At 34.9% G+C, this 20,280-nt stretch overlaps 1 protein-coding gene across 10 annotated transcripts in view; it reads right to left on the bottom strand.

Moving 5' to 3' along the window:
- TRPS1 (transcriptional repressor GATA binding 1) overlaps positions 1 to 20,280 on the bottom strand; it is a 264,667-nt gene that overhangs the window by 7,272 nt on the left and 237,115 nt on the right. For all 10 annotated transcript variants that reach the window (XM_045399264.3, XM_045399263.3, XM_045399259.3 and 7 more), the window contains one exon: positions 2,509 to 2,631. In XM_045399264.3, the coding sequence (XP_045255199.2) occupies positions 2,509 to 2,631 (123 nt within the window). The remainder of the gene's footprint in view (positions 1 to 2,508; positions 2,632 to 20,280) is intronic.

Here is a 20,280-nt window from a genome sequence, read left to right on the forward strand (position 1 = left end):
CATAAATTTTGGCTGTTTAAAGCCACCCAGTTTATGGTATTTTATTATGGCAACCTAAGCAACTAATACATGCGTGCTTCTAAATAATTGCAAATGTGGATATAAAATATTAATATCAGAGCATAAAGATAAACTGACAGAATTGTGCGGAAATATATCAGGTCATCAAAGCAATATAGAGGGATTTTTTTTTATTCTCACTTCTACTTCTCTCCCTTAAATAATATATTTATGATGAAAGATTCTACTTGTTAATAGGTGAAGCATTAGTTTTGTGTTGAAAATCTAAATTCATGTGTAGCTTTGGTTTAAATATCTGATCTGTCACTCTACTCTTAAAGTAAGTGCTAACTTTCATTCAGCTTAAGTATTTTGTTTAGCTTCAACATTACATGATTGGTATTTATGGACATGTTCAACAGGTATTTATATAATATGACTTAAATCCATGGATAAGACTATAATAAAAACTTTACTTGCAGTTGGAGCTCTTTGATGTATAAAATCAAAGGAATCAGTCTGATAAATTAATGCATATTTATAGGTTAAAAATTTAGGATAATCTTTAAATGAGCTAAAGTCTGATTTTTCTAAAAGATTACTGAAATCAGAAAATAATTTCTACATAAAACATGACTATAAATATAAATTTATAAATTTGTAACTTTATAAATTATACATTATGTGTCTATAATGTATAATTTTACAAATTATACATTTTTAAATATAAACACATATTCATAAATATGTTATACTATAAATATAATATAAATGTTAAAATAAATATAAATATAATTTATAAATTATTCCTAGAAGTGATACACTTGAATGCAAGGGAGTACCTCTTATATCTTGAACGAGTACAACTACAAATTCTTTTTTGAACATTTCTGTTGCTACAAACATACTTTGAAGTGAAGAAAGATAACACACTTGTTGTTATTGACAATTCATTGTTAAAGAAAGAAAATGTAACACAGCTTAGTTATGCCATGTGCATTTCTTTTGCTCAGATTTACAAAGGTTTACAAAGAGTTCATATTAGCATTATAAACATATGCATTATTTAATCTATACACTGTAAAGAAACCTGAAATTTGCATAAATTCCTTTTTTAAACAATCATAACTTTTGTGTCAGTTTTTGACATGAAATGTGAACATAACCTTTATGTATTTCAATGTATGGTTTTTAAAAAAACCTCAAAACTAAAAACATCTTACCTCTTGACAGATGAATATTAAAATAATTTTTAGAAAATAGTTTAGTTCATATCACAGTGGTTAAATTACCATAATCTGGCAGGGTAGTATTTTAATTTACTTTTGGCCTATGATTGGCCAGAGTTCAATTAAAATCATTAATGTCAGTTCCCATTAAATAGAAGCTTATTGCTATGCTTAAATGATGAAGGTTAAAAGAAAAATAAGTTGGTATGTGGCGGGGGGCAGAATCTTTCTACTTGCTACATGCTAATAACTAAGGTTTTTACAGGTTACTGCCAATTAGTATTGTTAGCAGCATGCATTTTTTAAAGAGTGCTTCCAATAGTCCATATATGAGAACGTTTTGTCTAAAATTGTATTCCCTGTAGCCATAATGTATTCACTGGCTTGTGCTAAGAGCTATGGTGAAATGCCAAACAAAATGAAAAAGGCACAGGGAAATAAATTTCTGTTTACGAAGTGGGGGATTCCTATTTTAAAGTCAGCTCTTGTCAGCAGATGAACTTTCTAAACTAAAAAAAAAAAATCCTTCAGTAAGTCAAATCCATATTCAGATGGAGGATTTGTGAGTTTTAATTTTATTACGAATCCTAACTAAAATTTGAGGAAAAGTAATTCAAAGGACCTCCGTGAGCCAAAGCCTGCTGGAGATCTTAAAAGACAAAGTATGTCTGCACCTTACTCTACCCTGGTGTGTGTGCTATTCAGAACTTCAGATACCTTATTGAAATACCCACTGAAGGCACTGTGGAGATTCATGTGATATTCTCTGATCCTGGTTCAGTTCAGAACTATCCTTCCGAATGTGTCCCTCCAGCCCCTAAAGCGGTCAAGATAACACTTGCAAATTCCAAAGGTAAACTAAAAAATACTAATTCTTTCCCTGACTTTTATTTTATACTGAACAATGAAAGCGTCCTTTTTCATTTTTAAAAATGTTTTGCATATTTCTGAAACTTCTAAAAATTTTCTTTTTACCTAAAATAATTTTACTGAATTCTGATAACCATTAATTCAACTATCTGCTGTGAAGTTCCCAGAAATCAATCATTTTCCTCTTTTATATCAAAAGAAGCATAATGCATTACTAATGACCTCAAACCTGTCTCCCCATCACATCTAAGCCCCTTTCACCATAAATCACACATGCACTCCAAGTGACTGTATTAAACAACCCTGCGGGGGCAGGCACTGCAAGCCAGGGAATGGGACTTATCACACCACAGACCAGGCCAACACTGCTTTATAAAGCTTTTCCTGAAAGAGTGGAACAAGTTCTTACCGAGTGAAGCTTCTGGTAGAGGCCACACGCGTTGCATACATATCCGCCATTTGCATTCTTTCGCCAGAGAGAGGTCTTTGTGGTCAGGCAATTGGCACAAAAAACACCGGAGCCTCTACGCCTCTGAAACAGGGGAAAAAACCCAAGGTCAGAGGTGAGTCACATGATCAGTGGAGTTAGACCAAATCAACCCAGGAGTTTTGTCTTTAAACTAGCAACAATGACAGTATAAAACCACACTGCCCATAATGAGGTCAGGTTCAATTGTGTTTAATAGGCACCACTGATTTTCATTATAATTAACCCTACAGTGATGGATGAGGTGTGTGGAACACCAAAGGCTTTTCATAGAAACAGCTTTAACTTTTTGAACTTTGGGTTTTATGGCTTTAATGATGGCTCCTAAATGCGGAACCCTAAAATATACCTTTTACAAGTGTCAAAACACAAGTCAAAACGACAGACATGGCAATATGTTTAATACACTTTGGAAAGGAGGAGCACATGCCACCTGAGCTTTAAAATATAGTCACGTTTGGAACAAATGTAAACCATTTAAAATCAAACTTGATTTCTGTGTTTTTGTATGTCATTCATGTAACGTAAGTATTAAGAGAATATAAGACACTCAATTCTGATCTTTCGTTTGCAATTGTAAAATCCGAAAGATTCCTCTATTCCTCAAACATGAGAGGGTTTGGAGAAACTTCAGCCAATTAAAAGTACAGTATTACTAATGAGAACCCTTATGAGGTGCCTACTTAAGTCAGGCAACACAGACCCTTCAATGGCTATTTCTTTACTTTATTTGACTTAGACTTGGAAATCACAAGAGTTTCCAAATACAAATTGATTCTAGTGGCCTGAGTTTTGTAATCAACAGGTTCAAAATAACCTAAGAATATTTAAAACTAGATAATTAGTATTGCTTGTTCCATTCTTGCTATCAAGTAATGATTCCATTAAACTTCTCACTTAAACAAAAGTCAGGCTGTGTTTGTAGGCACAAATACTAACAGGCAGGAAATGGAATTCTCTTGCTGAAAAAAAAAGAAAAAAAAAAAAAAAAAAAAAAAAGACAGCCTGAATTGTAGTTCGGCTCTCCTTTCTCTAGGAAGCAAAGCCTTTAATGATAAAATATGCATGTTAGATAAGGAGTGGAAAAAGTCTTGCTGGAACCTAATTTTATTAGAAATTAAATATTACATGTGCTATAAGTCAAAATTTCAGGGATTCATAAAATTTAGGCAATTTATTTAACTCAAGTCCATACTGTAGAAGAGTGGTGTCCCTGCCAAGAAAATACAATGGTTATAATTGTACTCTGAGACATTTCAAATGGAAAGCTTTCTGCAGACATAATTTTGGCTTCAAGACTGGAACACTTTCTTGGCATTGAAAGGGCATTTGATTCATCGGGTGTTTCACAATGTATCACTAAAAAGACCTGGTGAGCAGCCAGTTCCCTATAGGGTAATTTTTCCATCCAGATGCAAGTGCTATCAGAGGCCCTCGTCAGCTAAACTAATTATGATCTTGCAATTGCTGATGCCTGCTCACTCTAACATTCGACATCCTCCATTAATCATCAATACAAGGAAAATGAATGAAACGTAAAGAAATGAGGGCTGGTAAGCTGCACAGCCATAAAAATCTGAAATGAGAGCAATAACTTAACAAGATTGGGGGAATGTTTTTAGTGAGCACAAAGTCAGGCTAACAATTGCCCTTTTAAACCAAGAACACGATTTCATTAGTGTAGCAGGTTGTGCTACTTTAGGTGATATAATAAAAACTAGATTTTCAAAGATAATCTCTGGCTCCCCTTTTTCTCCTTCCCCCCACCCAACTCTGGACCAGGAATGTATCATGAGTTTCTAAGTCTCAATAACAGCAATAACAAATGTTGGGTGTCAGTCTGCAAGTCCCAATGAGTGCCTACTGCAAAAGTGGACTGCTGCTTCCCCCAAAATCAATGAAATACTAGAAGTTGTGTTTATCAAACATTTTGGGGACGCCCTTTATGCAAAGTAAACTGGGAGCCTAGTTAGGTTACAACTGTGAAACTTTCCTGGGGCTATCCTGTCATTTTCCTAGATCTAAATAACATGTTTGCAAATAAACACCAACTTGATACACATAAATGTCCATTTGGAAACTAACCCACATATATGGCTGCGGCTCAAATGTGAATGTGTAACCATTCTCTCCAGCCTGCTTTTCTTTCCTTATGCCCTGGGTGCTTGACACACCATGCCAAAGTGGGTGTAATCCTGATTTCAGTGAGTGTTTCAACCCTTGCACAAGTTGGTGCTTAATTCTCTTGCAAAGAAAATGCCTTTCATTAGTTAGAGGGAAAATCCCGAAATTACAGCACTGGTTTCCAAAAGCACAGCTTGCTTTAAAAGCTGCACTTAAGACTCTAATATAATTTGCTATATTTTAGGTAAACCATATCACATTTTAAATATATCAGGAGTACTTTGAATACACTTATTCAGAGTCAGTAGAGCTTGGAGGTTAATAATCAGGTTTAGGTGTCAGAACACTCGTATTCAAAACCTGTCTCTGCCATTTGCCAGGCACAACACTGGGCAAGTCACTTAACCTTTCAATGCTTAAAGTTCTCCGATCTTTACAGTGTGAGCTACTGTGATTCTTTTTTTTTTTTTTTTTTTTTTGAGGCAGAGTCTCACTCTGTCACCTAGGCTAGAGAGCAATGGCACGATCTTGGCTCACTGCAAACTCCAACTCCTGGGTTCAAGCAATTCTCCTGCCTCAGCCTCCCGAGTAGCTGGGATTACAGGCATGCACCACCATGCCCAGCTAATTTTGTATTTTTTAGTAGAGATGGGGTTTCTCCATGTTGGTCAGGCTGGTCTCAAACTCCCAATCTCAGGTGATGTGCCCACCTTGGCCTCCCAAAGTGCTGGGATTAGAGGCGTGAGCCACCACGCCCGGCTACTGTGATCCTTGTGTGGATTAACAGATGCAATTAAAACAGTGCTAGGGATGTAGTAAGTGCTCAACTCCTATTTGTCAAGAGAATTCAATTATTATTTCTTTTGTATGAGAAAAATATTTTGTTAGTTTTCTTTTTAGCCCTTGAATCTTGTTATTTAATATTTGAGAGATGCTTAAAACATAAGGTTGAATATTGTTAAATGTGTTTCTTTCATATCAATCTTATCAAATATGAGAATGGAAAGTTGAGTCAGAGTGAAATATCTAGGTGTTCGCACCTAGAATTCAATGGGAGCAAGCTTGCATGGGGGTGGAGAGTGGGAGGTAGGTGAGAAATTCTTTCACACACGAAGTTACCTCCCATCTAAACAAATTTAGTACTTTGGTAAGCCTAGTAGAACCTTATTTTTGGTGCAATTAAAATTTCTGGAAGCAGCAGAGAAGGTGGGAGAAGTAGGGAGTGAGTGTCCTGAGCTGTGTCACTGCAGAACCACATCTTTCTAAAGCACCATACAGATGCGAGTCCTGACCTGGTCACACTGTGTACAGTGTAACCTGGCAGGACACAGTAAGGGATCTCCTTTGAAGTTATCAACATCCTTAGCCCAATCAAGGACAGGGAAGCAGCCTGTTACCAAAGGAAGGCAGAGTAGAAGCCTCCTGTGCTCTATTTTCAAAAACAAAGCTTGGCTTTAACTTAAAGAAAAAGAAAAGCACTAACGACCTTATTTCATTCATACTTTATCCTGCATGGCAGTTTTAAAATACTTTGTCACTCTCCTTTGCAGTAAGCCTATTAAGGACAGAAATCCCGTTTCCTAATCGTCATTGAGTATTGTAAGGAATAAGCACCTGGGACAGTGCTCTGTTAGGCTAAACATTAAGAAAGTTGAAAATAATCCTGCCTGCTATTATTTCTATCATTATTTTTAGAAAAAAATAGTTTAGGAAAAAAAGTAGTGTTTTGTTTTTTTTTAAAATCCCTTTTAAATGTCTTCCATTCAGGCTGACAAATTAATCTGGAGTTGGGCAGAGACGGCTGATGATGATGTAGAAAACACAATCAAGAAAATTCATTGTCCACTCCTACTTTCCACACTTTTTTTTTTTTTTTGAGTCGGAGTGTTACTCTGTTGCCCAGGCTGCAGGGCAGTGGCGTGATCTCGGCTCACTGCCCACCTCCGCCTCCCGGGTTCAAGTGATTCTCCTGCCTCAGCCTCCAAGTAGCTGGGATTACAGATACCCGCCACCACGCCTGGCAAATTTTTGTATTTTTAGTAGGGTCAGGTTTCACCATGTTGGCCAGGCTGGTCTCCAGCTCCTGACCTCAGGTGATCCACCCGCCTCTGCCTCTCAAAGTGCTGGGATTACAGGCGTGAGCCACCACACCCAGCCCCACATGTATTTTTGAGAAGGAGCTGATGCCAGGTACTTGCTAGGTGCTGGAGGTAGCTCTCTTTTATCTATATCATTATAGTCACAAATTGCTGATGGTTCTATCTGTGTCTGTTTATGTTTAAATAATAAATTTCTCCTTTTCCCACAAGCTGTCTTAAGAGATAATAATTTGTACCTCCATCACCTTGTGTGTGAGAGGGAAGAATTATGGGTCATATGGATAAGATCAGTGCTGGGAGGGAAAACAGGTAGGAATAAGTAGCTAGCCGATAACACCAATTGGCATTCCTGAGGGGCATATATAGCACAAATCGTACTCTCCTCGCAGACTGAGGGAAGACTGCCCACTCACACATGTAAAGTCACATAGAGTAGTGGCAATCTCTGCCCCTAAACTGCTCTAAGTTCACCTTCCACATCTACGTGGCTTCAATGGAGGGCAAGAGTGAAGGAGGATTGGCTGAAAACCCAAATTTACATCAGTCAGCTCAACTCAAAATTTCTACAGAAAAAATTCTGGAATCAGCAATTCGAGAAAATGATTGTTTGCTTTTCTTTTAATGCTTTGACCAGTAAAATTTAGGTTGCATTTGTGTTGTCTCCAGGCCTTTTCCGTTGGCTGGTAATTTCCTATGTGAAAAAGGATGAATAATGGTACGAACAGTTAACTGCAAAGAGTTTCGAAGCCAGTGATTGCCTGGCAAATGCTTTTCAGTGATAATTTGCATGTCTTTTGAGCCCTTGATCCCTTTCGGTATTTCAAATATTATAGCCACAACACTGATTTTCACAACAGTAATGTAGGTGATGGATCTGAAAAATCATCAAATAGAAATAGAAAATGACCTACCTATCTTTTAATACGAATACACTTTAAATCCAATGTAATTTTTCCCTCCCCTTTAGAGTAAACCAATAAGTATAATGACTAAATATTTAAAACAAACAAAACACAACACCTTTTGTCTTTAGGTTCATGGCTAACACCAACACAAGGGTTACAATAGTTGAAATTTTCTCTAAGTTTCCAATTCAAGTTTTGCTTTTCGGAGACTTAAATCTTCAGTCAGCTCTATATCATTGATAAATAGCTGAGCCTTGGCATACATGTTAGGAAACCCAGATATGACTTAAGACATTTTTTATTAAATTTTAAATTGGTTCAGCTGTTTTTATTCCTGATTTTATTTTATTATTTGAAGACCAGCCAAATATAAAAATTTTAAGGTTTCCAAATCTCCAAATTTTGAAAAAGAACTGATTTCATCTGAAGTAAATTTGATTGAATGATTTATTAAAGTGGCTTAACATTTACAGACACGGATATTCATCTTCAAGATATTAAAAGTTTCCATTGGTGAAGGAATTTGTGAAGAAATTATCTTTTACAATAATTTTCTATGAATAAGAACCATACTGAAACCATGTAATTACATAACAAGCCTTGATAGGCAGAATATTTACTCATACTTTTTATGGTTTTATATCTTAGCCATTTTAAACTGAATCAATTTGAAATTTGATTCATATAATGTTAGTATGAATGTACCTCAAATATTTTTAACTCTTTAAAAAATTTGTGTTTATTTAATTATATCAAAAATTCTTTGCAATGTTCATGTTAGCGAAATGCATAGATGGTTATGAGCAAAGCTTCTGGTATGATTTCACAGTAATACAATCTCAGTGGTAAATTAATTCAGTTAAGTTCTGGGAGTAATTATTGCATGTCCACCATGTGCCTGGCACTGTGCTACAAGCCAGGGCCACAGCATAAGACAAACATGGTCTGTAATCTTGCAGATTTTCCAGTGGAATCTTCTAAAAACAACTAAGTATAGAGCTAAAGTAACACAAACAGAAATTGTTCATGAACATTGACAGTTGAAATCATGTGAATTACGTGGAAACTTTTCTGAAGATACCAAAGCATTTCCCCTTCGTAAATCTCATTTAAAGGCTAAAAGTTACCTAATAATCAGAGTGGTTACTTCCTGTGCTCCTTTGCAAAAATGTGTAATAGTTTAAGTCATTTCAGAAACAAATTAATACTTGCTTATTTTCTCATTAGTCATAATGTTCTATCAATCACATTGTTCTATTAGCAACCAATAGAGTTGACATGAGTATATGTGTTCATGACTGTCACATATGTAGGTGATATTCAGTAATTGTTGATATTCAATAATTCAATAAGTGTTGAATATTATTTTAGTTCTTATCTCTATCATTCACCACTAGGAGACATCGAAGGCCATGTCCCTGCCCTCTTCCCCTCCAAAACAGAATTAACCAGCTGTTGACTACACATCAGTAGATCCTATGGAATAAACTGAATTCAGGAGCTAAAACAACTTAAAAATAGATGATAGTTTGCAATAAACACCTTTAGATGAACAGCCAGACTCTTACCAGGAGCACAGGCTGGCCAACAATTGGACAAGAGCAGGGAAAGCACTCTGCCAACAGAAAGCAATAGTTTACCAATATCCTGGCCAACTTTTGTTTCAAATAAAATTGTGAAGAATCCATTGAAATGGGCTGTACAGCATGTCTTTGCCTGCTTTAAAACAGTCCTCTTTGCCCTCAGATTTCTTGCCAAAAAACTGAAGGGACTCTATCAGGTTCAGCCAAGCACCCATCTTATAATCACCATAGAGCTTGGAAACAAAACCTGTTTACCCTGCTTATTAAATTCACTTCCTCAACACATCAGCAATGATAATGGAGACCAGTGTAAACTAAACTGGCATCTCTGGCTAAGAGCAATAGAACAGTTTTTGTTCCAGGACATGAGGCAATACATACTGTAGTAATCATACCTTGCATTGAGATATGAATACATCTAAGACTTATCCCACTGACAATGTCGCCACATAGGGAGCTACCCAATATATCAGGTAATGCTACTGTGCTAAACACATTAGCTCCATCTCTTCTGAGACGTAACTGGTGATTCTAGGAGTGACACAGCCGAAAATCACCATTTCCCCAGGTATATCCCACTCTTTACTCATACAGATTCTTTACATCTCAAGGTTTTAGAAATTTATCACACAGATATAAAACCTATTACACAGGTCTGAGGACCCCATCTCCCTTCTTTAACCCCATATTTGGTAACTAACCCCATATTTGGTAAAGGAGCAAACAAAACACCCTATGTCATAATGAAATTACATAATAGAATCAGAATTGGAAAAACCCAGATTTTTGGAGTTCTTACCATGCTGTTTCTGTAATAATGTTCTGCCTTTACAGCAAGTACGCATTTGGACAGCTAAAAATATGGTTGAAAATTTATGTCTGCACTGTCTTTTTTTCATTCCACGTGAAAGTCATTATTGTTAAAAGAACTACTCAAGTCTCTCAGTGCTTCTATTTTTGCCATCATGTATCTGTTTTCACCCTTCCTTCAGCTACAACAATGGTTGGAAAGTAGCTCTACAGGGACGTTCTTCTATGCCAGTGCCAAAATCTGACACTGGAAGGAAAAAATATAGTAAAAGGCTGTTCGGAGGCACAGTTAAACAATTTTAGCACCTCTTAAACTTCAGTGTGTCAGCACAAGAGTTGATTCTTTTAATAAATCTGTTGCATATTTTATTTATATAATATATTTAATAAGCAGATTTATTCTGGGATAGGTTCACATTCTAAAAATAAAAATATCATAAAAATATCAGTGATGAAGACCTTTCTAGAAAAGTCCTAAGGTCCAAAAGTCTCAGCTTCTAGGCATTTAATTAGAGAGTCAAATACAGTTATTAATATTTCATGTATTACACCTTTCTAGGGCTGCCTTTATAATATATAATGACATATTATAATTTATAATATGTAATGATATATTTTAAAATTTATAATATATAATGGTTATTTTGAAAGAAACAGAAAAAAATAATAATAATTCTCTTCATAGTACCTAACACAATAACTGGTTTATGAAGTGTTGCCACCCTTGAGGCAGCTATATACACTTCAGTCATTCCTTGATGGTTTCTCACACTCTTGGGGATCATACAATCTTTTGGTGAAATTTATGACACTCCCCAGAAAAAATAAAGTGTAAAATATTTTCCAAATAACTTTAACATGGTCAAAAGCATGTCCCTCACAAAATGTATCCAAAGATTTCCTGTGGATTTGAGTGCTGACGGAACCAGATCCCAAGATTAAGAACTCCTAACACATATTTATCCCAATTTAGATTTACAGTGAATTACTAGTTATTATTACTCTCCTTTTATTGGTGAAGTATGAAACTGACAATAGTTCTTTGACTTATCCAGCATCAAAAAACACATTCTGGTCTCTAAGTCTAGGCAATAAGACAGGATCATATTCTAAAAAGCATTTTTGGTCAGGCGTGGTAGCTCATGCCTGTAATCCCAGTGCTTTGGGAGGCCAAGGTGGGAGGATTGCTTGAGGCTAGGAGCTTGAGATCAACCAAGGCAACACAGCAAGAACCTATCTCTACAAAAAGTTAAAAAAAAAATTAGTTGGTGTGGTGGCATGCATCTATAATCTGAGCTAATCTGGAGGCTGAGGCGGGAGGATGCCTTGAGTCCAGGGGTTCGAGACTGCAGTGAGCTATAATCATGTCACTGTACTCCAGCCTGGGCAACAGAGTGAGATGCTATCTCTAAAATAGATAAATAGAAAATTAATCAATAAAAAAGAATTTTTGAATCAATTATTTAATAGAATCCTCTTGTTTGACTAACTTTGTCCCTTTTTAAATAATCATCATTGTACATGTGTTTGCAGGATAACATACGATAGGACTCGTCTCATTATCTGATATCATCACAATGATCCTAAGAGTCAAGTATTGTTATCATCATTATTATTATTCCCTCCACTTTATAGATGAGAAAACTGAGGCTTAGAAGCAATTTGCAATTGCTGAATAGTAGGGGTAAGATACAAACCCAGGTTGTCTTCACTTGAAAGCCACAGTGAACCATGTTTCAGCCCTTATTAGTAAAGAGGAGATTGGGGAATTTTTTACCAAAAATATTTCAAAATATCCTGGCCTTAAAGAACCCTTATCTCTTCAAACCACCCAATAACAGCTGATTGAAATTATGCAAGTTTTGAGGTACCAGAAAGAAATGAGTCATCCTTCATCAGATATGGCAACGAGCTGTTTTGAGGTCGACACAGTCATAGCCAGAGGAACAGAGCACTTGGCTGATGGGGGGGCAGTGTTGGGGAAGGGGGAGGGATGCAGTACATGTGTTTTGATCCTGCTGTGTCAAAAAAATAAAAAGAGTATGTGAAACAGGCCGCTGCTTAAAAGCAGAAGTTGGTGACACCACTGACTTAGCTTCTCATAGCGCCTGCTACATGGGAGGTTAGCTGCGGATGAAAGTCTCTGTTTGCTTTTGCAGAAGACTTGGCTAGAGTTGGGGCAAGAAAAATGGTGCTGGGGTTTTGACATGCTCTGTAAACACACATGTTCAGGTACCAATTTACTAGATTTCTTTTATATATGTGTATGTTCCAAGGCAGGGACCTTTTGTGATATTTGGTATCATTTTTATTCAAGATACATTACTGGCAATTCTGAGAGATGAGGTTATTCTACCAAATTCCTCAAGAATCAGATAATATAAAAATATTTTAAATAATGTCTGCTTAAAAACTCCGCCAATATTATATATAAAACTTCATGTTCTTCGTCTATCTATGAAGTTTACTATTATACTCTTCATATGTGACGTACTTTTGCATTTCATCACAGAACAGTAATGACAAAAATACTCCCAACTCTAAACAGTTTTTATAGGCTATCCAATTGAAAGAATTCAGTACAAGTCAGATGTTAAAACACAGGCTTTAGCCTGCTCAGCAGAAAGATGGCAACCACTGCTTATTTTAATATAAACAACAAAAACATATGGGAATACATGAGTTAAATATACAGAGGTTCAAAACAGTTAAAAGAGTTAATAATAAACTATGAATGTGTCCACAAAACAACCCTGATGCCAAATACGCAATTTGGATTAAATACTTCACAGACTCTCTCGGGAATACCTCTGGGAACATGCCATTCTCTCTGACTTTTAGAAACACGGGGAGTGAGGTGGTGGGAGACTAAAAACAAATGAACCTGAATTTCATTTATTTTTGAAACTATAAACCATTACAAATATTATCTCTCATTTAATTCAATTTTGTATGTCCTCAGGACACATAAAATCATAGGTATTTACGGACACCTCTCCAATGATTAAAATAAGCACCTAATGTTATGTCATTATTCAAACGAAAGATGTGCCTTTAAATAAGAGCTCTGTGACCACTACTGGTGAAAACGACCACGAGCAGATAATTTCATGATAGAGGTACTGTGCAGACAGGGAAAACTGAGTTGATTTCTAAAGTTTTAATAACATGATTTTTAAAAGACAACGTGGAATTATGAATTTCCTTAATAATGATGTAATTTTGTAATAACTGAAATCTTTCACAGGAAAACTACTTCAATAACTCACCCAGTCAATTACATAGGGAAGTCCTGTAATAGGCTGTCCCTACTCCCTGCCCCGTCAAATAGCTCACGTACGCGACTTCCTTTTCAATTACCAACTTGTCTGCAGTACCATCTGTAAAAACGAACACATACCTTATGCTGCCAGTTTTTGCTTTTGCACGTCCATTAGTGGGACAGGCTGCAGCTGCTCAAGAAGAAAGCAGTGATTGTCTTTGTTATGTGTGTGTATATATATATATATGTATAAATTCTCTCTTCAGTACCACCAGATTAGCTCAAGGTAATACATTGTCTTGGGTAGGAAACTGCACTCATATTAGCCTTACTCGCACCCGGCTCTCTCTGTGATCTGGAGTTTATTAATCACACTGTATCGCATACCAAAGTAAGAACTACCTCATCGCATCAAGCATCCTGGAGGCTGCCCCTCAGTCATCCGTACCAAAAGGAACAGTTAAAGCTGTTTCTCACTTTGACATTTTGTACATCGAGCAGAATATCAGGAAACCAAAACTGAGACCTGGCAGCCCAACTTGAGACACAAAACTCCTGGTGAGTGAGATTTTATTTCATGAGAAGGGCTCTGAAAATACAACACTAACTTTTCAACAACTTTATTTTCCCCTGTCTCATGTTTATATTCTTTTTCTGTTGGCATTATTTTTCCTCTAGATGAACACATTGAATTTGTCACACAATCTCGGCAAAAGATGTAAATAAATTATAGCAAGAAATTACCCATAATTATTGTTTAAAGTCATCTGTGTTAAAGAAATGTCATTTCTCCCTATGGTTAAGTAATACAGATTTTTTTAAAAGAAAAGAAAAAAATTATTAAGCTCTTAAAAATATTTTGAAAAAGGATTCATAGTGTAGCTGAAATTTAAAACACATACAAAAAATGAAAAGCAAACAAAAATGCTTAGTTGTGACTTATCTTTTGCTAATTCACATTTACAAATTTACCCCAAATATATCAAAACTAGTCTTCATCATAAGAGGAACTTTGTGACAATGTACAAACTTAACTTTTGGAGCATTCGAATGTTAGTTTGCCTTGGTTTTTCCTATATTGAATTGTCTGAAATCATAAAATAGTTCTACTTTCTCAGCATAGGTATAGGAGACAGACTGCTGGATTCCAATTATTTACATGTGCAAGTCACACAGGGGAAAGGAGGTTCTTGAAGAAGGACCTACTTTTTCCTTTAATCTTTATATTATCAGTGCATTGCATACAGTGGGCATTTAATTAGTGATAGCTTAATTGAATTGACCTCTAACAGAAGAGATGCTGCAGCCGCTTTGGAGTGTGTGTGTGTGTGCGTGTGTGTACACATACAAGCATTATGCTTTAAGCATACCTTTATTCATGAAATATGAAGGACAACCATTGTTACAGAAACTAGAACTTAGATTGAAAACAGTTTCACTTTTGTGAAATGCAAAAGAAAACTAATAAATTCTGGGCCATGTTTAGGCCCAGGAGAGGAGAGGAAAGGAACAGTCCCTGTTTGTCTGAGCTTATGAGCAATTTGCAAAATGTATAGATATGGCATATGTTGGTTATGTATATACATGTGCATACAAACATATATATACATACACTCACATAAATGAATAAATGGAATCATTTTCAGCACTACCATGGAGTGAGATGTCACTAGTTGTTTTTATTTTCATTAAAGCAATATATTTTTAGAAGTGGGACTAAAACGCCAACAATGTCAAGAAATTTCACGAGTTTCTTACATAGTTGAGAACAAATATAATTGGTTATAGGGTAATTTTGAAAAATGAAGCAATAGAGTACCTAGGAGAGTGCTGTAAATGTCAGGCTAATAATTATTTACTTCAGTAGGAGGAAAATAAGACATTGATAACTTATGATTAATTTTTATTGCCAATTTATTTTTATTACTATGTTGGAGTTCTCTCAATTCACATACATACTCAATTAACATAAACATAATTATGTCTGTGAGACTATGGAACGTCATGCTTGACATATATGAGGCATTCAGAGATCATTAAATTTCTCCTTTCTCTCTTAATTTCAGAAGAGATTGAATAATTCAATAGATATTAGATTTTAGAAGATATTGAAAACAATACACTTTTGGAACTTATATACAAGTATATAACTCAATATCTACGTTAATGTGCATATGCATAAAACTTATACAAAGGGCCTCCTATTTATTTTTACAACATGAAAAAATGTATTAACGGTGACCCTAAAATTCCCTTATATAAGAAACTGTCTTTTAAAGAGTTGATTACATCAATTACACATTTAAAAATATATGAATACATGTCTCCTGTCTTTCTTTCCTATGCTCTCCTTTTGACTGCATTCTAAAAGACCTTTAAGGATTACATTACATAACTCTGGTGGTGACTTCCTCCATTTTAAAGATACATATTTCGAACACAAAAACTAAGTTGAAATTTGAGGAAGGAGTCAGGGTCCTTTCTAGAACATAAAGGAACACTTTGTAGATCACATTCCCTCATGCATGTTTTATTACTCATGTCTAGCTGCAGGTCGTTTTCTTCTTTCATATAGTGAGGCCACACAGATTACATACACAAAATAGAAAAATAGATATTTGATTCCTCGATTATAAAAAAAATGGACTCACTTAGGTTTATACAGACCCAGACATAGAAACTGCTAATTTTGAATAAATTTTGGGTGGTAGTTGCACATTTATATCCATAAATTTTATTCCATTTGGAATTTGACTAAAATTGGCTACTTTATAAATATATATGCATGCATTTATAGCTAAATACACACACAAACATACATTTATAATATGTATAAGCATATACACATATATTCATTACCTTTTCAAAAAAAGTAGCTTCAAGGTCCTCTAGTTTAATATATTTAAAAATTTCAGGTGCTAATGCTCTTATCTTTTAAAATGTCAACTTGAAAAAGATGGAAGTCATACTTCTCTCCCAAGATAAGGAGTTATAGCTGACTTAAGAGATAAAAATTTTGGGAATAAAATAATTATAAAAATATAATGGCAGAATCAGTAAATTAATGAAACTTAAGGAACCAGCAGTAGGATTTAACAAAGAATTAATTTATGCATAATTTTAAAAACACGTGCAGATACTACACGCTCCAAAATGTTTATACTCTCTGAAGGAAATGTTAAGTGGCTATATCTGATGTAGGTCATCCTCTTTCCACCAATTGTCTATGATTTATTTGATCTATAATTTTATATAAAAGTCCACAATTTTGTTTAATTAACTTGTGTACATATACACACATACACAACATGTATGGGTGAATATAGACATATAATTTTTACTTATATTTGCATTTTTAAAATTTATTTTTTAAGTGCATTCCAAATGAAAGCAGTAATTAAAAAATAAACAGAATGGACTGATTAGTATCAAACTAACATTGAACCCAATTCACATTAAAAAAATGTAGGTACAGAAAAGTGTGCCTAATATATAAAAATAATAACTTTTAAAGAAGTAGAAACCCACCATTAGCAGAGGCTTAGTTAATTAGTCAATCTAGTGCAGGATAAAAATCTAGTGCAGGATAAAAAAAATAGATTTGTGTAAGTTTACAAATTTCAGAAAATGACCAAATTACTCCACTTATCTCATTAACTTGACCTCTTTCAGGATTTGACCTTCCTAATAGATTTGTTTTATAAGACATGACATTGTGAACAGCTGTGCTATTCTTTCTTGAACTTGACTTTTTTTTTTCTTAATGATGAAAATAGGCGGAATTTACTAATGCACGTGTATTTTTTGGAAACAGTGGGGGAAGGGAGGAATCAGAAATGGAAAAATAATGTGAGTTCCTATCTGAGCAAGTCATTTTGAAACTCAGAGAAGACACTCAAGTATTACAAACATTTGTGACCAGTTAAGAAGTGATACAGAAAGCATTTGAAAATATCACCATAACGTTTGTTAATATAAAGAGGTATGATTATTCAAATGGGAAAGCAACGGGGATCAGAACATTTGAGTGTTCTGATTTTTAAACTCCCAATCACAGAGTGGATGCCATTATATACCCATTGGAAACTACAAAATGTTCAGCCTGGTTAGTAAGGCCCTTTCCAGGTTTTTACTTTTGAAAAAAAATATAAATTAGGGTTAAGATAGTCAATTTCAAGGGAAAAATTCTCTAAGTTTCTTACAGAACACGAAAACCTGCAGGCATAGTGGGAATTTTAATATATCCTAAAACTATAAATAGATAGTATTTAGTATTGCAGCTAAATCATATTTAGTTTGATTTAATCTGAATTATGGTTTTACTCAGAATTCTCTCTTCATGGTAAAAGCAGTACTGAATTTTTATAAATGAAGTACAAAGGGAGAAAACAAATGTTTAAGTCATGATTTCTACCCCTACTCAATTCAGTATCAAGTTTAATCTTGTAGACGTAGTTATGTTTAATTGTTATTATTCTACTTTGGCTCCACAAGGCTTCTTGACTTATAATGCAAGAAAGTACTTCAGACAAGCAATAAATTGTAGCACAGTATTAAACGTACATATGAAAGCTATTGTTAATTTCAATTACACTCTTAATACATTAATTATCTGTTTATCTGATTACTGCTTCTGATGGGTCCACCATTTTCCAACATCTCAAATACACTGTTCTTTTTACAAGACGTGGAGGCATTTGCCGGGGAAAAATCAGACAACTTTGCTTCCAGTGTCTCTGGGATAATTGTTACCTTTCTCCTTTTCAGCGTTAAAAGAAAGCAGTGTCTATTTTGCTCAGGGCAGCTGTTTAAAGGGCCTGCTCTCAGAATCTTTTCACCCTGAGTAGATTTAGGATTATTTAAAAATGATTATTGTATCACACTAAGTTTTCTACTGCTGTTAAGAAGTGAATATGCAAAAGGTCCATACACAGCATGATAATTAAGCCCGGGGACATATATTCAGACTTACCTTTGTGTGTATGTATATACATAAACATGTATTTTACACAGGTGATTACAAATGGTTTGACTTAATACAAAAATTAGGCAAATCTTTTTACATAGAATGCAACATCTGTTGGTAGTCTAAGATATAATAACAATTATTAAAATACTTGACCTTATATTTATAGATCTGAAATTCATATTTCAAAACAAATACATTCTGAAAACAATATTCATTTAAAACAGAGACTTCTGCAAGTTGATCCATGCTATTAACTTTATTTTGCTATGTAATACGTTATTGTAATATAATCCCTGAATATTAGCAAAGAGGTTTTACTTTAATAGTCTAACAGAATCATTTACACCAAATTACTGTAACAACAGCAATATCCTTACATTTTGTAAAAAGTTATCTTCATCACTTAAGGTTCATAAAATTGATTAAAATCAATATTCAGAAAATATAATTTAGCTCATGGTTTAAATAATTGGAATTCCTTTTTTATTAGAGAAACAGTAATTTTTAACTTGGCGATATTGGTGTGATTTGCCCTTGGAATTACAGTTAAAATGCATTTTAGCCCTAGCCAGAAACATTGGTTTCTTTTAGCTGCCTACTAAGTTGATTTAGATTTTCCGTAGCAACAAATGCACAGCATTCTCTGTCCCTTTATTTCTCTGAATGCTTATAACCTGTTGAAATTTTCTTGGCTTGTAAAGGTAGCAGACAGGAAAGGAATAAACTTATAACCCAAATACCTGATATTTAATCAATAAGGAAGAGTTTTATCCTTTAGGAATTTACTGCCTTACTTATAAACTCTGCCTCCTGTTCTCTCTTAGGAAAAGAGTCTGCTTCTCACAAAATTCCAAACCTTTCGTCACTATAACACATCGAAGAACATAAGAAACATGCTCTTATTTACTTATTTATTATAAATTATTGATCTATTAACACCTTTTAATACAAGTGCTAATCAGTTTCTATTAAACAAAGATGACAAAGCCTCTGAGTTTATACTTATATTTCTACTTCTAAAGCTTCTCAGTGGTTTATATTAAGAATGTTTATTATATTCTCCATCAATCAATTTATTGAGCTAGCTAGCTAGCTAGCTACTGAAGTTCTCACAGTAAAAGAAGTTCTACTTTCCTGGATGTCAATCTCATTTCTCGAAAGAGGCAAACTTAATCAGAGTAATACTGATGAATAAGGTGGCAGAACAACCTTGGTAGCACCCAAGGGTGATACTGAAATACATAACCGTTAATATGGCATGGGCAGTGACTGATCGAAATCAGAACCAGTGCTGGCTGCAGTGAAGGAAGAGAATTCTAAAGATTCCCCATGAGGCACATGCTATCCCTTTACTGCTGGATGGCAGCAGTTCCCACGAGATGCTCAGGGAAGAGGTGGGGTACTCGGGGCTGGCAGGATCCACAGGGGACTCAGCGTGGGCTGGTTCATAGGAATTGAAGTGATCTGACTGGGTTCAATATGATTCCCTGTAGTGTCACTTTGAGTAAAAATCAGAGGTAACTAACAAAGCACTGGTGTGATCTCATGGCTTAGAAACTAGTGCTGATCATTATTCTAGAGAGTTACTACAATGTTCTTTCCAAAGTCAGCAAAACCAGAATAAATTAGCAGCTTCCTCAGGTGGTGGTTTTGAAAATCTACACTCACTTGATATAAGTTCTGGTATGTTTATTTATAAACGTCTTATTACTTTAAATTATCGCCTCATGGAAGAAAAGTCCAGTGCCTTTGAAGTGTTTATAATTTTGAGGGGAAGTAAGGTAAATATACATGAAGCAATTAAGAGAACGATGCAAGAAAGCAGACATGTCTCAATCCTAGGATTTTTATGATTCTTATACTTCTAAATGCTACAACAAATGACAAATGAGAAATCACACACACACACACACACACACACACACACACAGAGACACACACA

This window comes from Macaca fascicularis, chromosome 8 (assembly GCF_037993035.2).
Source record: "Macaca fascicularis isolate 582-1 chromosome 8, T2T-MFA8v1.1".
NCBI lineage: Eukaryota > Metazoa > Chordata > Mammalia > Primates > Cercopithecidae > Macaca > Macaca fascicularis.